At 49.1% G+C, this 19,497-nt stretch overlaps 2 protein-coding genes across 3 annotated transcripts in view; one reads left to right on the forward strand and one right to left on the reverse strand.

The window, feature by feature from the left end:
• The window catches only part of F12 (coagulation factor XII), a 17,313-nt gene extending 15,103 nt beyond the window's left edge, over positions 1-2,210 (forward strand). For both annotated transcript variants that reach the window (XM_044451060.1, XM_044451061.1), the window contains one exon: positions 2,006-2,210. In XM_044451060.1, the coding sequence (XP_044306995.1) occupies positions 2,006-2,161 (156 nt within the window). In that variant the 3' untranslated portion in view covers positions 2,162-2,210. The remainder of the gene's footprint in view (positions 1-2,005) is intronic.
• Positions 2,211-10,795: 8,585 nt separating this feature from the next.
• LOC123034020 (alpha-2Da adrenergic receptor-like) lies at positions 10,796-15,169 on the reverse strand. Its single transcript, XM_044451047.1, has one exon. It carries the CDS (start codon positions 14,680-14,682, stop codon positions 13,477-13,479), a length of 1,206 nt encoding a protein of 401 aa, XP_044306982.1. The 5' UTR covers positions 14,683-15,169; the 3' UTR covers positions 10,796-13,476.
• Positions 15,170-19,497: the final 4,328 nt, after the last annotated feature.

Below are 19,497 nucleotides of genomic sequence, written 5' to 3' on the forward strand. Positions count from 1 at the left end.
GGCTCATAATAGCGAGAGATCTAGTGATGCTAGATAGAGAAGGGAGGTTGAAAGCCACACAACACGGCTTCCGCAAAAACAGGTCCTGCCAGACAAACCTTGTGGAATTCTATGACAAGGTTTCGAGATGGCTAGATGGAGGGGATGCAGTGGATGTGGTATACCTGGATTTCAGCAAGGCCTTTGACAAAGTGCCCCATGATATCCTGGTGGAGAAACTGAGGAATTTTGGGATAGACCAATGCACTGTCTGATGGATGAGGGCATGGTTGACTGACCAAAAGCAGAGGGTAACCATTAGTGCGGAATCATCGGGATGGCGGCCAGTGACAAGCAGGGTCCCCCAGGGCTCTGTCCTGGGGCCGATCCTGTTTAATCTTTTCATAAATGACATGGAAGAAGGGGTGAACAGTCTGCTGATCAAATTCACAGACAACACTAAAACTGGAGCAGTGGCCACAACTGAGGAGCAGGTACTCCAGATCCAAAAGGATCTGGACAGACTATTGAAGTGGGCAGGAGACAACAGGATGGCGTTCAATGTGGGTAAGTGCAAGGTCTTGCACTTGGGGCATAGGAATAGGTGTCATAAGTACAGGTTAGGTGACAAGTGGCTGGAGAGCAGCACTTGTGAAAGGGACCTTGGGGTACTGGTTGACTGCAGGCTAAACATGAGTCAGCAGTGTGATGCGTTGGTCAAGAGGGCAAACGCCACCCTTGGTTGCATAGCCAGAAGTGTGGCTTCTAGATTGAGAGAGGTATTACTACCACTCTACACGACTCTGGTGCATCCGCAACTGGAGCATTGTGCTCAGTTTTGGGCCCCTCATTACAGAAAGGATATAGCCAGGTTAGAGTCAGTGCAGAATAGGGCCACAAGGTTGGTGGCTGGTTTGCAGGGGATGGGGTACGAGGCCAGACTGAGGGAACTGGGTCTCTTCAACCTGGAGGAGACTCAGAGGGGATATGTTGGCGACATACACATATGTGAGGGGATGTCACATGGAGATGGGTAGAGACCTGTTCTCCCCTGCAGAGGAAGACAGAACGCATTCCAACGGAGCAAAGCTCAGGGAACCAAGGTTCAGTTTAGATGCCAGGAAGCACTTCCTGACAGTTAGGACCCCAAGGGTGTGGAATGGGCTTCCATGAGTGGTCACTGAGGCCCCATCGATGAGGGTGTTCATGCCCATGGTGAGCATGTCGTGAGCGGAGTCAGCTGGAGCCAGGGGTCAGACTAGATGGCCCGGGAGACCCCTTCTGACTCACTCTGTTTCTATGTTTCTCCTCACCCGCTAAGCTTGCTTTGCCAAGTGGACAGGAAGAGGTCAGTATGGTGTTGGTACCCAGCCCTCATCCCTCCAGTGGACTGAAGGATACCTTCATCTTAGGTGGCCAGGCAAGGAAACCAGGTGGATTAGGTTGTGATAGTGGCTGAGAATCAAGTAATTTAAGTGAAAATACTCAGCCCAAATGCAGACATTTATCATGGGTGCCTTGCCTAGTTTCACAAGTTGGCCACATCAGTAGTTGGATATATTGAATGCTTAAATGAGGATTATTTATGAGAACACTGAATTTATCTTTTATTGTTTGCCTGACCCTATTTTTCTTCCCTACCCTTAATAAAATCCGTTCACTTATTGTAACTGGACAGGAAAAGCTATTCGATTATTGAATGCAGCACTGAAGAAAGCTGGTCCACTGCCGGTACTGGGGTGGCCGTCCTTTGAAAATAGTGTTCCTGTGCACCTCAAAGTGCTTTGGGTGCAGGACAGGCACAGCAGCAACTGCCCAGAGAGTGCAGAACCAGCAGGGCTGATAAAAGCCCTGAGGGAAGCCGAGCCAGAATCCTGGCACCCAAAGGATAGCCCACTCATTGCAGCTTTTTGAAGCCGAGGTAGCAGAGGCATTCATCGCACCTGTGCATGCCAGGCCACGTAAGAAGCGGAGTGTGCGTGAGCCTGACCTTTGCTGATCTGTTCTCCCCCGACCCTCTTTTCAGGGAGATTCCGGTGGGCCCCTGGTGTGCGAGGAGCAAGGCAGGGCCACCCTCCGCGGCATTGTCAGCTGGGGCTTGGGGTGTGCACAGATGAACAAGCCTGGGGTCTACACCAATGTTACTCACTACCTTGACTGGATCCAAAGTAAGGTTCATTAGCAATCCTGTGAGTACAATTCCTCTACAATAAAACCCCAAGATGTCCGTCCGTCCGTCTGTCTCATTTTGTACAGCTGTTACTGATCCTCCCTTTTTGCATGTATGTCTAGACTAGACACTGAGTACGAAGAGTAAAACAACAAAACCAAACCTGTGCTGTGTGTGTTGTCCACCATAAAACAGCCAACAATTTAAGTCATGATGCCACCTGTTGAAACTGCCTTTTGTGAGACAATGGAAGCTCTGCCCTAGTGCTACCCGATTTTAACTGGTTGCCCCATGTCCTCACTAGAGGGGTCACCCACTGTTGCACCGGAAAGCCAGCCAGATCCCTGCCTTGCACTTTCTCGGACATCACGCATTACTTCTCCATGCACAAGCACATTCCCCCCACCCTTCATTCCATACATCCTGCATTATTTTACTCCAGACAACTTCCTGTGTCATTCTTGAGGGGTACAGAGAGCCTGAACAGATATCCTTTCGAATGCACAAACTCGTGGAAGCTGTGGGCCTGGGTGGCCTCTGAAAGCGCAGGAGTGGTTCTTGGCATTTAGCACAGGAGTGCCAAGGTGAATATGCCTAATCTGGCCACATTTGTATTTTAGGCATATTCCTTCAAGAGGAGCAGATGAAAAGAGATGTTCTGGAGGAGGGGGAAAATACATGCATCTTTCCAACAAAGAGGTGCTTTATTAATTTTTTACAGCACTGAACAGCAGAGGGCAGACCATATCCACACTATCTCCAGTAACAGACTCCAAGCATGGGGGTAGATTGATACTGGCTGAGATGAGAAGTACTGAAGCCAGGGTTCCTCCGGCTGAGGCTTTTATTGTGCAGTTGCTCTGTTGTTTTGATGAAATTTTGTGGAGTGGTGGTGCACATCCAGCAGTCACTGTCATCCACTGCACTGATAATCCTGCCGAGTTTCCCCAGCACCACTTCCATTACATGACAAGAAACCACGTCCTAAGAGGACCAGTTAAAAGAACTAAGTATGTTTAGCCTGGCAAAGATTAAGGGGAGACAAGCTAGCCAGCTTCAAGTAACTGGATGCCTGTCATACTGAAGATGAAGTAAACTGGTTTTCTAATGCTTCAGAGAGCAGGTCAGCTAGAATCAATGGGTGGGAAAGAATACCAAGGATGTAGAACTCAGCTGAACCCTAGGAGAAATGACTTACTGGTATGAGCAGAACATCTGTGGAACCAGGCTGCCTTGGGCTCTCCTTTACTGGTAGTATTTAAGCAGAAATTGGACACCCATCTCAGGGATGTTGTAGTTGGAAGTTTCCTGCATGCAGCAAGGGGTTGAACTAGATGGCCTTCAAGGTCCCTTCCAACTCTAACCTTTTATGATTCTATATCACCCCCCCTCCCCACCAATCTAATTTGATGCCCTTCAGATCTAGTCCAACTCCTATCACCTCCAGCCAATATGCGGAGTTGCCAGGCTGGGGAGACTATTCTGTTTTTAAAAATATACATTATTGGTGGAGTTAACAGGGGTATCCCCAGCCTAGTAAGGTTCAAGTTTCATGTAACCTAACACATGAGTGGCTGGGTTCAGACAACACAATAACCCAAATTCAAGGGTTGAGTGCAGATGGTCACTGAACCATGGGTTGTTGTTGAACTGTGTGTTACTCTTGTCTGAATCTAGCCAGTGACAGAAACAAGACAAGAAGCTTGGAAATGTATGTGCATGGTCCAGAAGGAACAGAGAATATTAGAGAATTAACACCCTCAGAAGGATGCACAAACTATGACAATATTATCTGCAAATGAAGATGTAAAGATACAGTTTACATCTACCATTCATATTTCTACTCTGACAAAGGATATGCTTGCTATACATTATGTGGCAAAGAGTACATCTGTCAACCAAGTACATGTCTCAGGTGCGTGGCTTTCTGCTTAAAGAGCTAACCATCCTATCCAAGGAGCTGTGTATTACATATAGCCTTGCCAGGAATCCCATGTTTTGTGATACTCTGTGAGCAAATCAAATTTGACCAAAGTGTTTTCCATATTCCTGTGACACAAAAGTTATGTCTCTGAAATGCAGGTAAGGGGACATGGCCTCTGGGCTGACCTCCAGAGGGCTGGATTGGGACACCAGCGTGGAAGTTCTACACTTCTGCTCTAGTTCTTACATTCAGTTAACTATTTTCAGTTGTGCCAAACCCCGGGCATAATTATGATGGCAGAATTATATTAATCCCAGTCTTTATTTATTATTTATTTATTTGGAACACTTGTATGCTGCCCCATTCGCAAAAGCCTTGGTGCCTGCATGGTGCTCAAATTTGCCAAAAGACAAAGCTCTGGCATCCAGCTCAGAACTTCTCTTGGCTTGTATCTGTCAGCCTGAGCATTTTTAAAAGAAAACCAGTCCCTCTGCCATGGCATTTTTGTGTTGCAAAGGGCCAAGGCATGTGATCTAAAGGATCATAAATTTTCTAGAAAAGATGTAGCTGTACTACTTCCATATGCCAAGACTTGTTGGACTTTGGAATCCAAAATCAGACCAACAACAGAAAAATGGAAATACCACTGGGGTCTCTCCTGCTGAAGCTTTCTGCTGCCTCTAACTAGGCCTGACCAATATGATTACTTGAAGCTCATGGTTTGTCAGCTGCACAGGCCTCCAGGTTATTCCAAGCTCAATTCAAAGTGTCAGAGTTGACTTTTAAAAGCCAAATCTCCCTTTCTAAAGTACATATTTCTTCTTCACAGTAGTCCTACGATAATTCCTAGGCGCAACCTGAAACCTTCAACACACCTAGTACAGCCTAATCTAATTAAGGGCAAAATCCTATGCATGATTAGACAAAAGGGGGAAGAAAGGAAGAAGAAAAAGAGGACTTTCTACCTAGCTGGCTGGAGAATGCCAAGAACTGTCGGACATTTTCTCCATCTAAACCCAGGTTCGCAGCTTAAGTCTGAAATCTCTTCCCATATTGTATCTGAAGATTATGACTTAAAATTCCAAGGTTTCAACAACATGCTTGCTGTCCCCCCACCCCTGCCAGCCAGTTCTAATGAACTCTGGAAAATTGAAAAGTTTGCTCACTGTTTTGTGGCCTTTTCATTATTTCTAGTAAGTACATTGTCTGATCGTGTGGAGAATTGTCCTGGTTTCAGTTGTTGAAATCGCCTTGCCTTGCAACTGAAATACAAGGACATATTGCCTCTGGTGCTGGAGGTAATACAAAGCCATCAGGACTAATAGCATTAAGAGCCTTGTGTTCCCATGAATTTGTCAAACCTACTTTTGAAGCTGTCACTTTGTCTTGGGTTAGTAAATGCCATAGTTTAGCTTTCCACAGCATAATGAAGAGCATCCTTCTATCTGCTCTGGGTATCTCATGAATCTGCTTCTCTTGAGCCAGGGTTCTTGTAATGAAAAAGGGCAAAACTCTCTCCCTACCCACTTTCACAGCATATATAAATCTGTAATTCATGCCCCCCATTACCTGCCTTTTCTTCTAAGCTCCAAATGCTGAAAAATATGCATTCTTCAGGAAGAAATCTGTGCTCAAGCCACAGGACAAGCCACTAGGTCAGTGATGGTGAACCTTTTAGAGAACGAGTGCCCAAACTGCAACCCAAAACCCACTTATTTATCACAAAGTGCCAACACTGCAATAAAACCTGAATAATGAAGTTTTAGTTTAGAAAAAACAACTCACAGCCAGTCCAAGCAAATATATATATATATATCCTTGGCAGCACACTGACCGGCCATGCAAAAGCTTGGATGCATCATGATTAATGAGTTGTGGCTGGTGACATCATCACCTGGTGCTGCTACTTCTTTCTGAGCATGCGCATGGCCCCTATGTGTGCTGTTATCTGATGCTCAGCTGCTAGGGTGATGCTGGGGTGACTTGGCTCGCGTGCCAACAGAGAGGGCTCTGCATATCTGTTGTGGCGCACGCGCCATAGGTTCGCCACCACTGCACTAGGTACACACGGTAGGTTGCCATGTCACAAGAACCCCATCATTCAGTGATGCTCTCTGTGAGGCTGCCCATTGCACATGACTGGCTTGAAAGCAGAGTGCACCATGCATGTTTGGCTTACTTAGTCCTGTATGTTCTAGGAGTGGTCTGTGATCCATGGTTTCAAGTTACTTTAATGATCGATATACCATGCTTCCCATCTATACAGATGAAGGTGGTCCAAAGTCTTTTTTCAGAGACACTGAGAGGACAAACATTGACCATACCTCCTCTGACCATCCACCTGGGCTTCTGGTGCCAATATTATCCTGTGGCCAAAGATTTCCAGGGTGAAGTGTGGAAAAGCTAGAAAGGAATGTCAGTGATACTGATGAACAGGGCTAAGAGCAAGGAAAGCATGAGACAATTTATGAGAGGTACATAAGAAACTCCATACCACGTCAAACTACTGGTCCATTTAGTTCAATACTGTCTACATGAGACATGGGGAACTGCAGGCCTGGGGGCCAGATTTGGCCCACTTGGGGTCCAAGACAGCCCTCCCATGTCCCTTTCCCCAAGCCATACCATTGCAAAATGGAGTTCCAGCTTTTGTGTATATCCTCCTCATCCCTGATATTAAGCCTAGACCAGTGGCTATTGGATCCAACAATACCTGGAGGTATTGGCACAGGTTCTCCACCCCCTGCAGTGCAAATGCCTGTGCAGAATCTGGGACCACCTCCTGCAAAGACATGGTCTAGCTCTGAACTCTGTCCCCTCTCGCAGGAGCTGGAAGTAGCCAGAAAGAGGCATCAGTTTCCCTAAGTACAGGCATCTGTCTGTAGCCTCTAGGAAAGTAGACTTCCAAAGCCATACAAAACCCTGTAGAACCTGTTTACCAGGGGTGACAAATCACAGCAGTGATTCTCTGGCACCACCATCATCTTTAGGGTGGTGTGATGGCAAAACAGGATGACTGTCTGCCTCCCACTTTGCATAGGGCACCTCAGCACGAATGCGTGAGAGCACTTTTGGTAGCCGAGTATTACACAGGGCAGGAAATGTTACGAAGGGCTGCTGGCTGCATCTTGTATTTGGTATCACAGGGAGACCAACCGCCCCAGCCTGAGCCTGGGCCTGGGCCTGTGCCAGACCACAGCTATGATGGATGTAGAGCTGAACCTCCTAGAGAAGTCCCACAGTTCCAGCCCCAACTCCTTATCTTACAGCATCACTGGGCTTGGAAGCTAAAAGGAGTGCAGGAGCTTGGAGTTAGGCCCTGTGGGCTGTGGAATCCAGCTCCCATGGCGCCAACAGCTGTTTTTAGCAAGGTGAAGGGTCAATGTTTCAAGTTTGTCTATTTTGAGCCACAAAGCTGGGGAAATTAGTCAGCCTCTGGCCTCTGCATGTCTGAGCCAGGAAGCTGGGCCAGCCTAGTTTTCTCAGATCCAAGCACTGTCCCAGCCAAGCTCCTGAGGAGGCCCACCCCCAGCTCCTCGCAGCCTGTTTTCTCCATCTCCCAATTTGCACATGGTCTTCAGGACCTAGATGGCAAATTTGGTGTGAGCAGCTTCCAGCTCCTTGCAGCCCCTATGGCAAGCACCAGCCCCTCCCTTGGTCCTTAGTTGCATCTTGCTGGCCCTGTGCAATGGAGGCAGCGCTTGCCTTGCAAAGAGGCGAGCAGCAGGTTCCTGGGACCAGGGCTGGCTCTAGGCCCAACCTGCAGGCCTAGCATGCTCCTCTCATCCACCTCATTTAATGTGGAGGTGTCCCCGCTCTTTTAGCCTATGGGCTCAATTCCAATGCAAATTAGCTCTGGGGAAGAGGTGGATTCCAGCAGTGGGCAGGGCTGAAAGGAAGAAGGGCAAGGGCAAATTAGCAAAACAAATTATTGCACAGGTCTTAGAAGAGGCATTTCAGTCATCTAGAACTGAAAGGCAGGGGAACTTCACAAAAGCTAGGAAATCACCAAACAATCCGTGGTTGGAGGAAACGGGATTGGTGCAATGGTTGCCTGAGAGAGCTGGATCGGAACCTGAGGCAGGCAAATTTGGCCCAGAGGCCTAAGGTTCAACTCCCCTGATTTAATGCAAACTTTAGTAAAACTGGGGACAGTTACAACTGCCCAGTGATTGCAAAAAAGGGAGCAGTTCAGAGTAGTGGGGGGTGGGCAGAGAGGGAAGGATTCATTAGTAGAACCAGGGCTTTGCTGCACAAAGCATTTCTAGTGCACTTCTATTCTTCCCAGTGTTGGCTTGCCTGTGCTTTACACAACATCCTCCTCCTCCAGGGCTCTGCTCATGCTTTGCCACCATTTTCACTGTGTCTTTGTAGATTGAGAGGTCCAGTTATCTGTAAATCGTGCTATGAAATTCTGGTGTACTTTCACAATTATGCCTCCTTGTGGTTGTGCAATGGAACATACAGAAAGGCAGAGAAAAGAAAAACGGTGTGTGTGGGGGGGGGCGGAATATAAAGCCTTCAAGCTTAATTTGCTGAAGACTGTAGAAGCAGCATCCTTGGTAAAGCAAGCAGTGAATTAAAAGCCTCATGTAGAGAAGCTCCATCTTGCCGCATCTATAGTACTTTTATTCCTCCGGCACTTGATTTAACCCTTTGCACACTGCAGCCGGATCTACAGCCTAGGAAGACAGCACATAGCACATGCGCTGAGGTTTCCTTTCTGCAGCCTTGGGCCAGCTGGCAAACGGAGAGTGTCTCTTTCCCAAACTGACACCTCTACAGGGAAACTGCAGAGAGTACGGAGGGGGGTGAAAATAACAGGAGGGTCAAGGGTAGCCAAGAAACATCCTGAGAACATATTGCTCTTCCTACCTCCTTGCACAATCCTCAACTATACAGCTCCCTTGGGGCCCATCCCTCCATTCAGACATCAAAGCCCATTTTTATCCCTATTGTCTATCCATGCCAGCTGGCTGCAGCTCAGAGATGTGGGGTGGGAGGAGAGTTATTGAGATAAACATTCAAATACTGCCCCAGACGACCCTCCTCTTTGCCCTAGTATACAGAGCGTTCCTTACCAATGCAAAAAAACAACAATAAAAAACGGGGGGAGGGTTCGACAACAAGCAGATCTTCACTGAACCCTCGTCACTATGGAGGGGCACAGGAAAACCACAGAGGAGAGCGGTCTTCTCTCTCAGCCCAGGCTCTTAAGTGGCAGAACTTCTCACATCAGGAGAAACAGCAGGAAAACATTTGTTTTGAAGAAAGAAAAACAACCCATTACTGCAAGCCCAGCAGGGTTGGCCTGAGACATTTGGCTGCCTGAAGCGAAAGATACAATGGCGCTGAAGCTGCCTGGGCTGGCGGCGTAATCTGACTGCAGTACTGACTACAGGATATCATCCTCTGACATGTCTGAGGGCGGGAGGGTGGTTGTGGGGGAGGATGGACAAGCTGCATGGCACAGAAAGCCCCATCCTCAAATGGATGGAAGCAGCGAAGGGGCTCGGGGGAACAGCTGGGGAAGTGCCACTTCTGCCGCCATCCAGCATCTGCTTCCTGAAGGGGAGGCTTCATCCAGCTAATGACACAGCCAGCCCTGAAACTCGGTGCCATTGAACAAGGAGGTCCTGGGGCCAATAACGCCAGTGAAAGTGCGACATCAAGTGTGCCTCTCATAGGTGCAGTCAAACTGGTGAGCACAGGTGGTGTGGGCGTGGAACGCTCCCTGCTCCATCATCTCCTGGGGAAATATGGCCAAAGCCATCCTTCAGACAGCATGTGGCAAGCTCTGCCTTTGTGACATGTGAGCACAGGGGTGGGCACAGATGCAAAAGAGGGCCGGGTTCCTGCAGCTTTGAGACTGTGTCCTCTGTAAACAGGAGGGCACTTCAGCAGATGCAGTCCTGCAAGATAAGCGGTGTTCGCTAATATGACATGTTAAAGTGTGGGAACCCATTCTCTTTTGCACCTGAGCACCTCAATGGCATGTAAGAGGCTCCACATGTTATCTTCTTCCCTTCCCCAAGCCCATCCAGCTCTCACAAATATACACGTTGTCATTTTACAGCACAAACATCAAGGTCCCCTTATAGCACAAACATTGCTCCCTACAGCTCTGCCAAGGGCCACACAAACATTTCCTCCTTGCAGAGTTGCTGGGATACAACCTGAAGGTTTGCTTTGCCCCATTTAAAACTGCCGATTGGGCAAGAGATGCAACACACGGTCCGTCTAGTCTCCTCACACACATCAGCCGCCTGCTGTGCAGAGCACCCGGAATGCTGCTTGCTGTATAGGTGGGAGAGGACAATTAGACAGATGGCAAATGAATCCTCAGGGGAAGGTACGTCTGATGCATTTACCACGTACTTGGTGGTTAACCTGCAATCCAAGAAATCTGTGGTACTCCAAATGTTGTTGGACTCCAGCTCCCATCATCCCAACTATTTAGCTGTGCTGCCTGGGCTGATAGGAGCTGGAGTCCAACAACAGCTCAAAAGCCACACGTTCCCCACCCCTGGTATAAAGCATCAGAGCAAATTTCTGGATGCCATCCCCACCACCATCACATCTCCTTGCCTTCTGCCCCCGCCCCCACCACCCACTGCTTATTTCTACAAGGGGGGCACCTTGCGGAGATACCCACACTATTTTGGAAAGACAATCGTGGCATTCACCAAAAGCAGTGATAGCTGCATTGATCCATGAAGGGGTGAAATCCCAAATCCACAACTGGGCAAAACCTTTAATAGGACTGAACAAAACATCACAAATGAATATGCAAATATTTAACCCTGTGAAATCAAGTGGGGAAGATCCTACATCAATACAGCACTTGGCTTGGGCACATCTCTGGGGCAGACTTGCCCGGGGTTTAGGGCTTATATAGAGGGGGATGAACCACTGACACCTTTCATGAACCTAGTCAAAGATAAGGACTAGGAGAGAGTACCAAGGTCCAGCTGGGGGAAAACCTGCCCTGTCTGGTGCAGGACATTGGGAACATGGCAGGCAATGGAGAAGCTGGGCCACTGTGCCAGAAGACAGGACTTTTATTTTCGGGCCTTGTCTACAGTTATCCAAGGCCAGAGAACCTGCTCCCTTGGTGCCTCCCTCAGCAAGGCGTGTACAGAGCTGAGAACCCTTCTGGGCTTCTAGAACTGGGGCAGATTAGCAAGGGGTTTAAGAGGGCCTTTCTCCATGGATACCTGCCCAGTTTGCATCACCCTTGGACTGCCCTGTTTACAGGGAACGGTGAGTTCCTGGTTTCTTTTGTGCAAGCATTAGCCGTTTTTGTGTCTTAGTCTTCTACAGTCATACAGTAGGCAATGCCTGAGGCATAAAAATGCTATCACCTTCTGCTGAATGGTAGGCATATTTGGCAGGGGAGAGGCATTCTTAATGGTTAATCAACTCTATTGGGAAGCGAAGGCCAAGTTTACATATTACATTATCCAGCTATAGGGTCACTCTTGTGGCAAAACACTTAATCTGTTGTTTGGGAGGGGTGCACCAGACAGGGCAGGCTGCTGTGCTGTGATACCAGCTCCAGCTTGCAGAATAACCAACTGCTACCAAGGAGAGCAACAGCTACAGTCAGGTGTTCCCAAATAGCGGGATGCAGGCATTGCCTGCCCCTTCAACCTCCAACTTGAAATGCTGCAGCAGTTAACAGGAAAGCAACATTGCTGGACAGAGATGCCAGCTGTCACCTCCTGGGGGCCTTTGAGAAGAAACAGTCAAACATCCCAGAGAGGCCGCCAACACGGTTGAACCTTTGCCTTAGTCAAAGCCGTCCACAAGGGCAGCACACCTCCTGAGTGATGGAGAAGGCCATTTTTCAATGCCCACCGCTGGTATCTGCCAGGCAGAGAGATCTGGCGTAATGCTTTCCAAATCCAGACGGCTAAGTGACTCACCGGTCAGCATCTGGTTTCCTTCTTGCGTTTCCTAGCTCCCCTCTGATCAGCAAAGAAGCAGATGAGGTGGACATATGCATGAGCACCCCCCCACACCGAATCCAAAGAGTTTCTTTGCTGAAACTAAGATAAAACAGCAGTTTTGTGTGACAGAACAGTTCACCACCACCACCACCAGCAGCAGCACCCTTGACCCTGCAGGAGGTATCCTCTCTTCCTTGTGCAAACACGGGAAGCTGGGGAAGACAGCAACACTTCTCCTTTTCTGCAAAGTCACAACTGTGTGGTGGGACGGGCTCCCTGGAACCTTGCGGGCTCCTTGCCCGAAGTACTTCTTCAGCTACAGAACACAGGGCCCTCAGGACATCCATGAGGTTGCCTAGCCCTTCTTTATTACTGCTTTCTTAGGGGAGGGTGTGGACAAACATGCAGCTTCTCAGGTGACCAGGAAAAAAACATTCAAAGGCTGGATGCCTGTGGCTACTACTAGAGACCTGACCAAACAAGCAGGTACAGTTCTGTCTCCATTGTGTCCTGTTTGTGAGCTTCCCAGCGCCATCTGGCTGGCCCTGGTTGCAGACAGAGCATTGCTGCTGAACCAGTAGATGGATCTTCAGCTGGATCCACAAAGGCAGTTATTAAGTTCTTAGAGTTTCCACAATTCCTTCAGATGCCAGTCAGGCAGAATCAACTGAAGTCTTCAGTCCCTAAACAGGAACAAGTCATCCCACTGAATTCCCTCTAATATAGGTCCCCTACATCTCACAACCTCACTGAATTCCCCTTCCCACAGGGCAGCAGTGACAAGGGAATGGTGCGGGTAGACAGTGATGACCTTTGTGCCTGTTCAGGGTAAACCTAGTTGGATTGCTAGGTCAAGTTAGCAGAGACAGAGCACATGCCTCACAGCAAGGGCCAAACATTTTGCAAGTCTGTCATGCAAGTCACAAGCAGGGAATACAGCAGCTGTGGCACATATCAGCCTTCCACAACCTGGTGCCTCCAGAAGGGTGGGACTGTAATTCCCAGCATTCCTGTCCATGGGCCATGCTGGCTGGGGTCAATGGGAATTGAAGGCAAAACATCTGCAGGGCACCAGGTTGGGAAAGCTGGTATACACTGAAGTACACAGACAGCCCCTCCATTCCTTCCCAGTGTTTAGTCCCCGTGAGCACACAGCTGCCTAGTTCTGGAGAGGCAAGCAGGAGTGTAAGCCTGACTGCAGCCTCACCAGGCCAACAAGCCCTCCAGGTCCTGTCCAGGTGCAGCACAAAAGCCGTGCTGGCTGTTGGCATTTATGCCACAGACAGGCCACCTACACTTCACTGCAAGTTCATCAGTAGAACAGATGGCAAAACTATCCCGTTCCCTGGGCTCCTCCAGTTCCCTTCCCTGTGTCTTGCACCCAGGCCCCAAACAGCACCTGTGCACCACTGCGTTTCTCTCAGGCACCACCAGCTCTCTGGGCCAGAGCCTCATTTTCGACAGGGCAGAGGGTAGGCCCGGGACAGAAGGCGCTGGAAGGCCCGGCGGAAGTCCCGGTTGAAGACAGTGTAGATGATGGGGTTGAAGCTGCTGTTGCAGTAGCCAATCCAGAAGAAGAACTTGAAGAGGGGCTTGGAGATGCAGCATCCGTCCCCAAGCACGGATTCGAGGCTGTACGTGAAGAAGAATGGGAACCAGCAGAGCACAAACGCTCCAATGATGAACGCGAGGACGAACGTGAACCTGCGCTCCCGGGCCTGCACTAGCCTGTTGGTGGACAGAGACAGGTCCCTGCTCCTGCGTTTCTGCCGGTTGGCGGGGATTGACCAGGACAGCCTTGGGGCCCTTTGAAGCCGGGCACCACTATTGCCAACCTCTTCCACCCGCCACTGCCGAGGGAGCCGGGGCAAGCTGGGCTGCGGTTGCGGAAGCTGGCCATGCTCCAAGACCACATCCTGCATTTCACTTGGAGGCTGCTGGGTACTGTGGGTGTCCCATTTGACTGCTGTGATGAGGCTGGGATAGGACACCCGCCTTGCGGCAATGACAATCGAGGTCCTGCGCTTGGCCACGTGGTAGATCCGGCAGTAGACGGCAACCATGATGACACAGGGGGCATAGAAGGAGGCGGTGCAGGAGGCCAGCACGTACCAAGTGTCATCATGCAAGAGGCACACCTGATCCTGGTGTGTGGACTTGAAAAGGGGCGGCAGGGAGACAAAGGCAGCGATGGCCCAGACGGCCCCAATCATCCATTTGATCCTCCGCGGACTCCTCTTGAGGTTGTACCGGGCAGCCCGGGTGACAGCCCAGTAGCGATCCAGGCTGATGGCGCAGAGGTGCATGATGGAGGCAGTGCAGAAGAGCACATCCAGCGAAAGGTAGAGGCTGCACCAGAGGCCCCCAAAGCACCAGTAGCCCATGATCTCATTGGCCAAGGAGAAGGGGATGATGAGGGTGGCTACCAAGATGTCCGCAGCAGCCAGAGACACCAGGAAGAGGTTCTGTGGGGCTCGAAGGGCCCTGCTGGTGTATACAGCCAGCACCACCAGTATGTTCCCCAGCAGTGTCACGAGGGCCACAGCCAACACTGCGAGCAGGATGAGTGCTGTGGCAAGCGGTGAGTAAGGCAGGCTAGTAGGCACCTGCTCACTCTGATTGCTGGATCCATTGTGCTGCGGCTCCATCCCATTCATCCCCAAGCCAGGCCATGGGGGTGCCAGGAACTGCCTGTGTGCGACTCACAGGCTCCCAGTTTTCGCTCCGGCCTCTGACACTGGAGGGCCAGTCATACATATCCAGAAAGGGACGGCGCTGCCGGTTGCCTGGTCTTCCTCTCAGTGGGGGTCATCTTAGATCGGGGGACAAGTGGAATGGTCGACAGGTCCTGATGGGGCACGTAAGTGCTTAAAAGTGCAGAGTCCAGAGACGCCTGATAGATCCCGAACAGCATGCTGGACCCCACAGCAACGTACTGGTTCCTTGCGCAGTTCAAGGCAGGCTCTGAAACAGCTCAGTCCAGATCTATCTAGTGTCCCTGGCAGCAGATCTGGAAGGGAGGCAGTTCCCAGAGGGCAGCCCCCACTTTTGCTGCTGCTGCCCCACGTCGGCCTGATGGAAGTGCCCCAAAAAAGGCTGGTGGGGGTGGAAACAAGACCCCTTTGCCTTTGCAGATCCTGCTTCCCATCTCTTTCCCCTGGAAGTGTGTGAAGCCCGGCAGAGCTGCTCCAACTCTGAGCCTCTGTTAGTCCGGTCTTCTCTCAGATCCCCGGTGGGGTGGGGGAAAGGGAGGGGCTGACAGCCCTGACTGGCCAGCCGGCCCACAGGCACTCAGCCAGCTCTGGCTGGTGGGAGAGGCTGTTTGCTGCCAACGTTAATGAGCCCAGGAGACAGAACTGCACTGTTTGTCCTTGCCTGGAGCACCTGGCAGTGGCAGGCAGCACACCCCAAGGAAAAGCGGGCATGAGCTTTGCCCAGTCCCTCTTGCCTTCAGTCCTATACCTTTTCTCCCAGGATTGTGATCACACTGATCTCAGCAGGACTTACTTCCAGGTAAGTATAGCAAGGAGCTGCAGCCTTTGTGCAGCCACGTAGGGGGAAGGGACCCTCATTTCCCTATCTTAGTCCCAGCAGTGGTTGACACCCATCGGTACACCTTTAAGTCTGGGGAATAAATGGTGTTTCTGTTGCTCCTTCATTGTTTTAATGCAACTCGCCAGATGCGTTGATCTACAATGCCCTGGGGAGTTGTAATTTAACAACACCTCTGGAGGTTGCCACGTTGGGGGAGGGCGAGTGGGATATTGGCTGGGGAAAGTCGCCTTACCTAACCTTCCTTCTTCGGAGGCCCACCTAGACAGCAAACTAACAAAAACGGCCATGCTGACTGGGGGCGATGGAAATCCTGTTTACTATAGCCCAAGGGCACCAAGTCTCGGGGTAGATAAAGATACACCTTGGATGTAATTTGCCACGGAAGCCCTTGGTTTTAGAGGGCTCTTCCCCCACCGCTGCTCAGATGTGTAGCTGTGGTTACTCAGTCATAAGAAACAAACACCTCTGCACTTGTTCAGGAAAACGCGATCTCACGAGTTCGCTGAAGCCTGCACGGGTTTCTTAAGGGCTCCCGGGCCAATCACTCATTCCAGTTAAGCCGAACGCGCCCAACAGCTCGCTGCCCCGTTCTTCTCGCCGGGTTTTCTGTCCTCCCCGCGCCTTCCTCGATCCATTAGTGAGGGGGAGGACCAGAAACGGCTCATTAACTCAAGGGCCGCCTTTTGCCCTCACGGCCTGGCCCAGAAACCCACCGGCGCTGGCGAGGGAGGGAGCCCCGCCCCAAAGTGCAGGGTGCTTGGATGTCGCTCCGTTCCGCGCCTTCGAGAAGCAAGCTTGCTTTCAGCTCTGCATTGCCACCTAGTGGCCAGCCCCCTCCATGACAGCCGATTTCTGTTCTTGCTTCCCCCAAATTGAGAGCCAGTGTGGTGTAGTGGTTAAGAGCATGGGACTGGGACTCAGAGGATCTGGGTTCTAGTCCCCGCTCAGCCATGGAGCCAACTGGGTGTCTTTGGGCCAGTCACAGACTCTCAGTCCAAGGGATAAGATGGCGGAGGAGATGTAAGCTGCCTTGAGCCCTTTGTAGGAAAAAGGCAGGATATGAATCACAATATAAATAAATAAAATGCTGACTGGGTCTCATCTGTGCAGACCTAGCCCAGAAGGAGGGATTGAGTTAAGCAGTGGTGGTGGCAGCACATCTACAGGCAGGAATTTCGGAAGAAGGCACGATTGGAGGAGTTGTTTGCTACAGGCCTGTCTGAGCACACTTTCTAGCAGCTTTCCCCAAGTGGCTGCCTTCCAGATGTGTTGGCCTATGGCTATAATGGGAATTGGGGTCTAATTAGGGTGCCTAGTTAGAGAAGGCAGGTTTGCAACAACCATTTCATATTCACATATGGAGACTGGATTAGCAATGCCAAAGGAGGCCTTGCAGAATTATTTATATTCCACATTAAATATTGATTTGCCCAGAAGGGTTCCAAAAGTAAGGAATAATATACCATGCTTCTTGTGAATTTGGATGCTACGTGTTGTAATGTACAGACCAACAAGCAAATGGTAAAGAGAACACAAAAGACGTACAAACAGCTACATTATTGGTTATTCTTTGGAGATGTATCTTCTGTAATATTTTAGTGTATAGGTGGGGAATTTTGGAGAGAGGTTGCATGTATTTTGCTTTTGTTTTTCTTTATTTTAGCCCTAGACCAAATGGCACCCCATTAAGACAAGAGACATCATCAACACCTGCATACTTTCTCATCTGGCTTTTGAATAACTTACTCTTCTCTTGAACTTGTAGCCCATTTTATAACCTTAACGTAATTTTCTCAATCAGGTTGCAAATATTTACCATTCAGTAAAGTTACTTTGCTGGCTAGGGTTGTGGAAGGCTATTCTAAAGCATGCTTTTTGTACTATACAGCTGCCAGCATTCAGCCTCACAACCTGTTCTGAACCTTCAGCGAAAATGTATTTATTATTATATTAAACGTATATCCTGCCTTTTTTCTTGCAAGGTGGCTTACATAGCCCTGCTCCACTCCTTACAACAACCACCCTGTGAAGTAGATTAGGCTGAAAGTCTGTGAATGGCCCAGAGCTACTCAGTGAGTTTCATATTCGAGTGGGGATTAGAACTTGGATCTCTCCAGTCTCTAGTCCAACACTCTTACCACCACACCACATTGGCTTATGTAAAAAGCAAAACACTTAGAAGCCTTTCGAGAAACAATCATTAATGATTCCTAGTATTGTCACAATCATACATTCCCCAAAGACCCTACAGGCCAGACTTCAGAGGACAAAAGAGACATTTTGATATTTATCTTAAATTAAAACATCCAGCAGAGTACCTGCCAATATGTTAGGTTCCCCTCCTTCCAAAAGAAAGCATTTTCTTAAATGTTCAAATTCTCCTTAAATAGTATAGAAATTTCTATGTTCCAAATACTGCAAAAGAAGTGGCTTGTTTTATGGACAAAAATTTTAAGTAGCCAACACTGATCACTACCTGGTGATCTAAATACTGTACATTACTCTGGCTGACATGGGATAACAATAAAAACAGCACAGTGCCGAATTTTATAAATAATAAAGCGCAAATTATTTTCAATCTGCATTTTTATTTGAACATTAACACTTTGGATTACACTACTCTGAAAGACAATACAATGAAACTTTGAATAAGACACTGGATAAACACAGTGTGACTGTAGAGGTAGCAAGAGATTACCTAGTAATTCTAACTTTTCACAATTCAATATTATATCTCCGGTGAAATGGTATCTACAAGTTCTACTCATGGACAAGAAATTATTGCACCGACCGCTGCAACATCCCCACCTTGAAAAACTTTTAAATTTAAGAAGGATGAGTCTACTGCCACTCAGCAGGGAAGCAAAGTCTCTGCAGGAGTTGTTCGACTCAGTCAGAGCTAGCAGAGCCAATGGTCTGGGTGATGGTAGTTGTAGTTCGGCAACATCGGGGGGGGGGGCACAGGATCTCTACCCCTGGCCTTACTCTCAGGATAGCAGTGTAGAGAATGCCCTCCAAGTAGCATTGACTAGTCATGTTGCGGCATAACTAACACTGCTGCTCCTTGAGTAATCACCAGGACTGCCCCAGGATAGCCACTTCTACCATCATGCAGGACCTCTAGAACTCAGGCCAATGCCAAGTGCGACTCAGGGCAAAACATCCACTGCACCTGCCAGAACAGCACCCCCACAACGACACCCTCTGAAAGACAAGCTTGTGCTTGTTTGTGGCACAAAATAGCACATCGCATACACATGGAAACACAGGTATACCTCATTTTATTGCACCTCATTTTATTCCATCTCGCAGTTACTGCGCTTCCTGGACGTAACCCTGTGTCGACCACAAATGTCTATCGGTGCCATTTGTCCAACAGGGGCTGCTCATTTCATGTCTCTGGCTCACATTTTGCTAAAGTAAGCCTCACAATTCTGTACTGTGCTTCAAACTTTTTCATTATTGTACCATATATATGTTATGGTTATCTGTGATCTTTGCAATAGTTTTGGGGTGTTTGGACTGCTTCACCAACTGTCCCTCCCTGTCTTTCCCTCTCCTAGGGCCCCCCTGGTCCCTGAAACATAACAATTCATGTGCAGATTAGGCAATTACTGCAATAACCCTACAGGGGCCCCAAAGGTTCAAGTGAGGGGAAGCTAGAAATGATTAAGCATAGTGAGGAAGGCATGTCAATACCGAGATAGGCCAGACAGACAGCCAACAGTATAGCTATTACAATATGTGACCCGAGTTATTGCTATATTTGACTTATTCCTGTGATCTGGAGCCAAACCCACAATATCTCCAAGGTATGCCTGTATATCAGCCTTTTCCAGCCTGCTGCTCTCCAAATTGATCACCAATGCCCATCATCCATAGGTGTCTGGGCATGATGGGAGTTGCCATCCAACCCT

Source organism: Varanus komodoensis, unplaced genomic scaffold, assembly GCF_004798865.1.
Source record: "Varanus komodoensis strain SLA01 unplaced genomic scaffold, ASM479886v1 scaffold6_1, whole genome shotgun sequence".
NCBI lineage: Eukaryota > Metazoa > Chordata > Lepidosauria > Squamata > Varanidae > Varanus > Varanus komodoensis.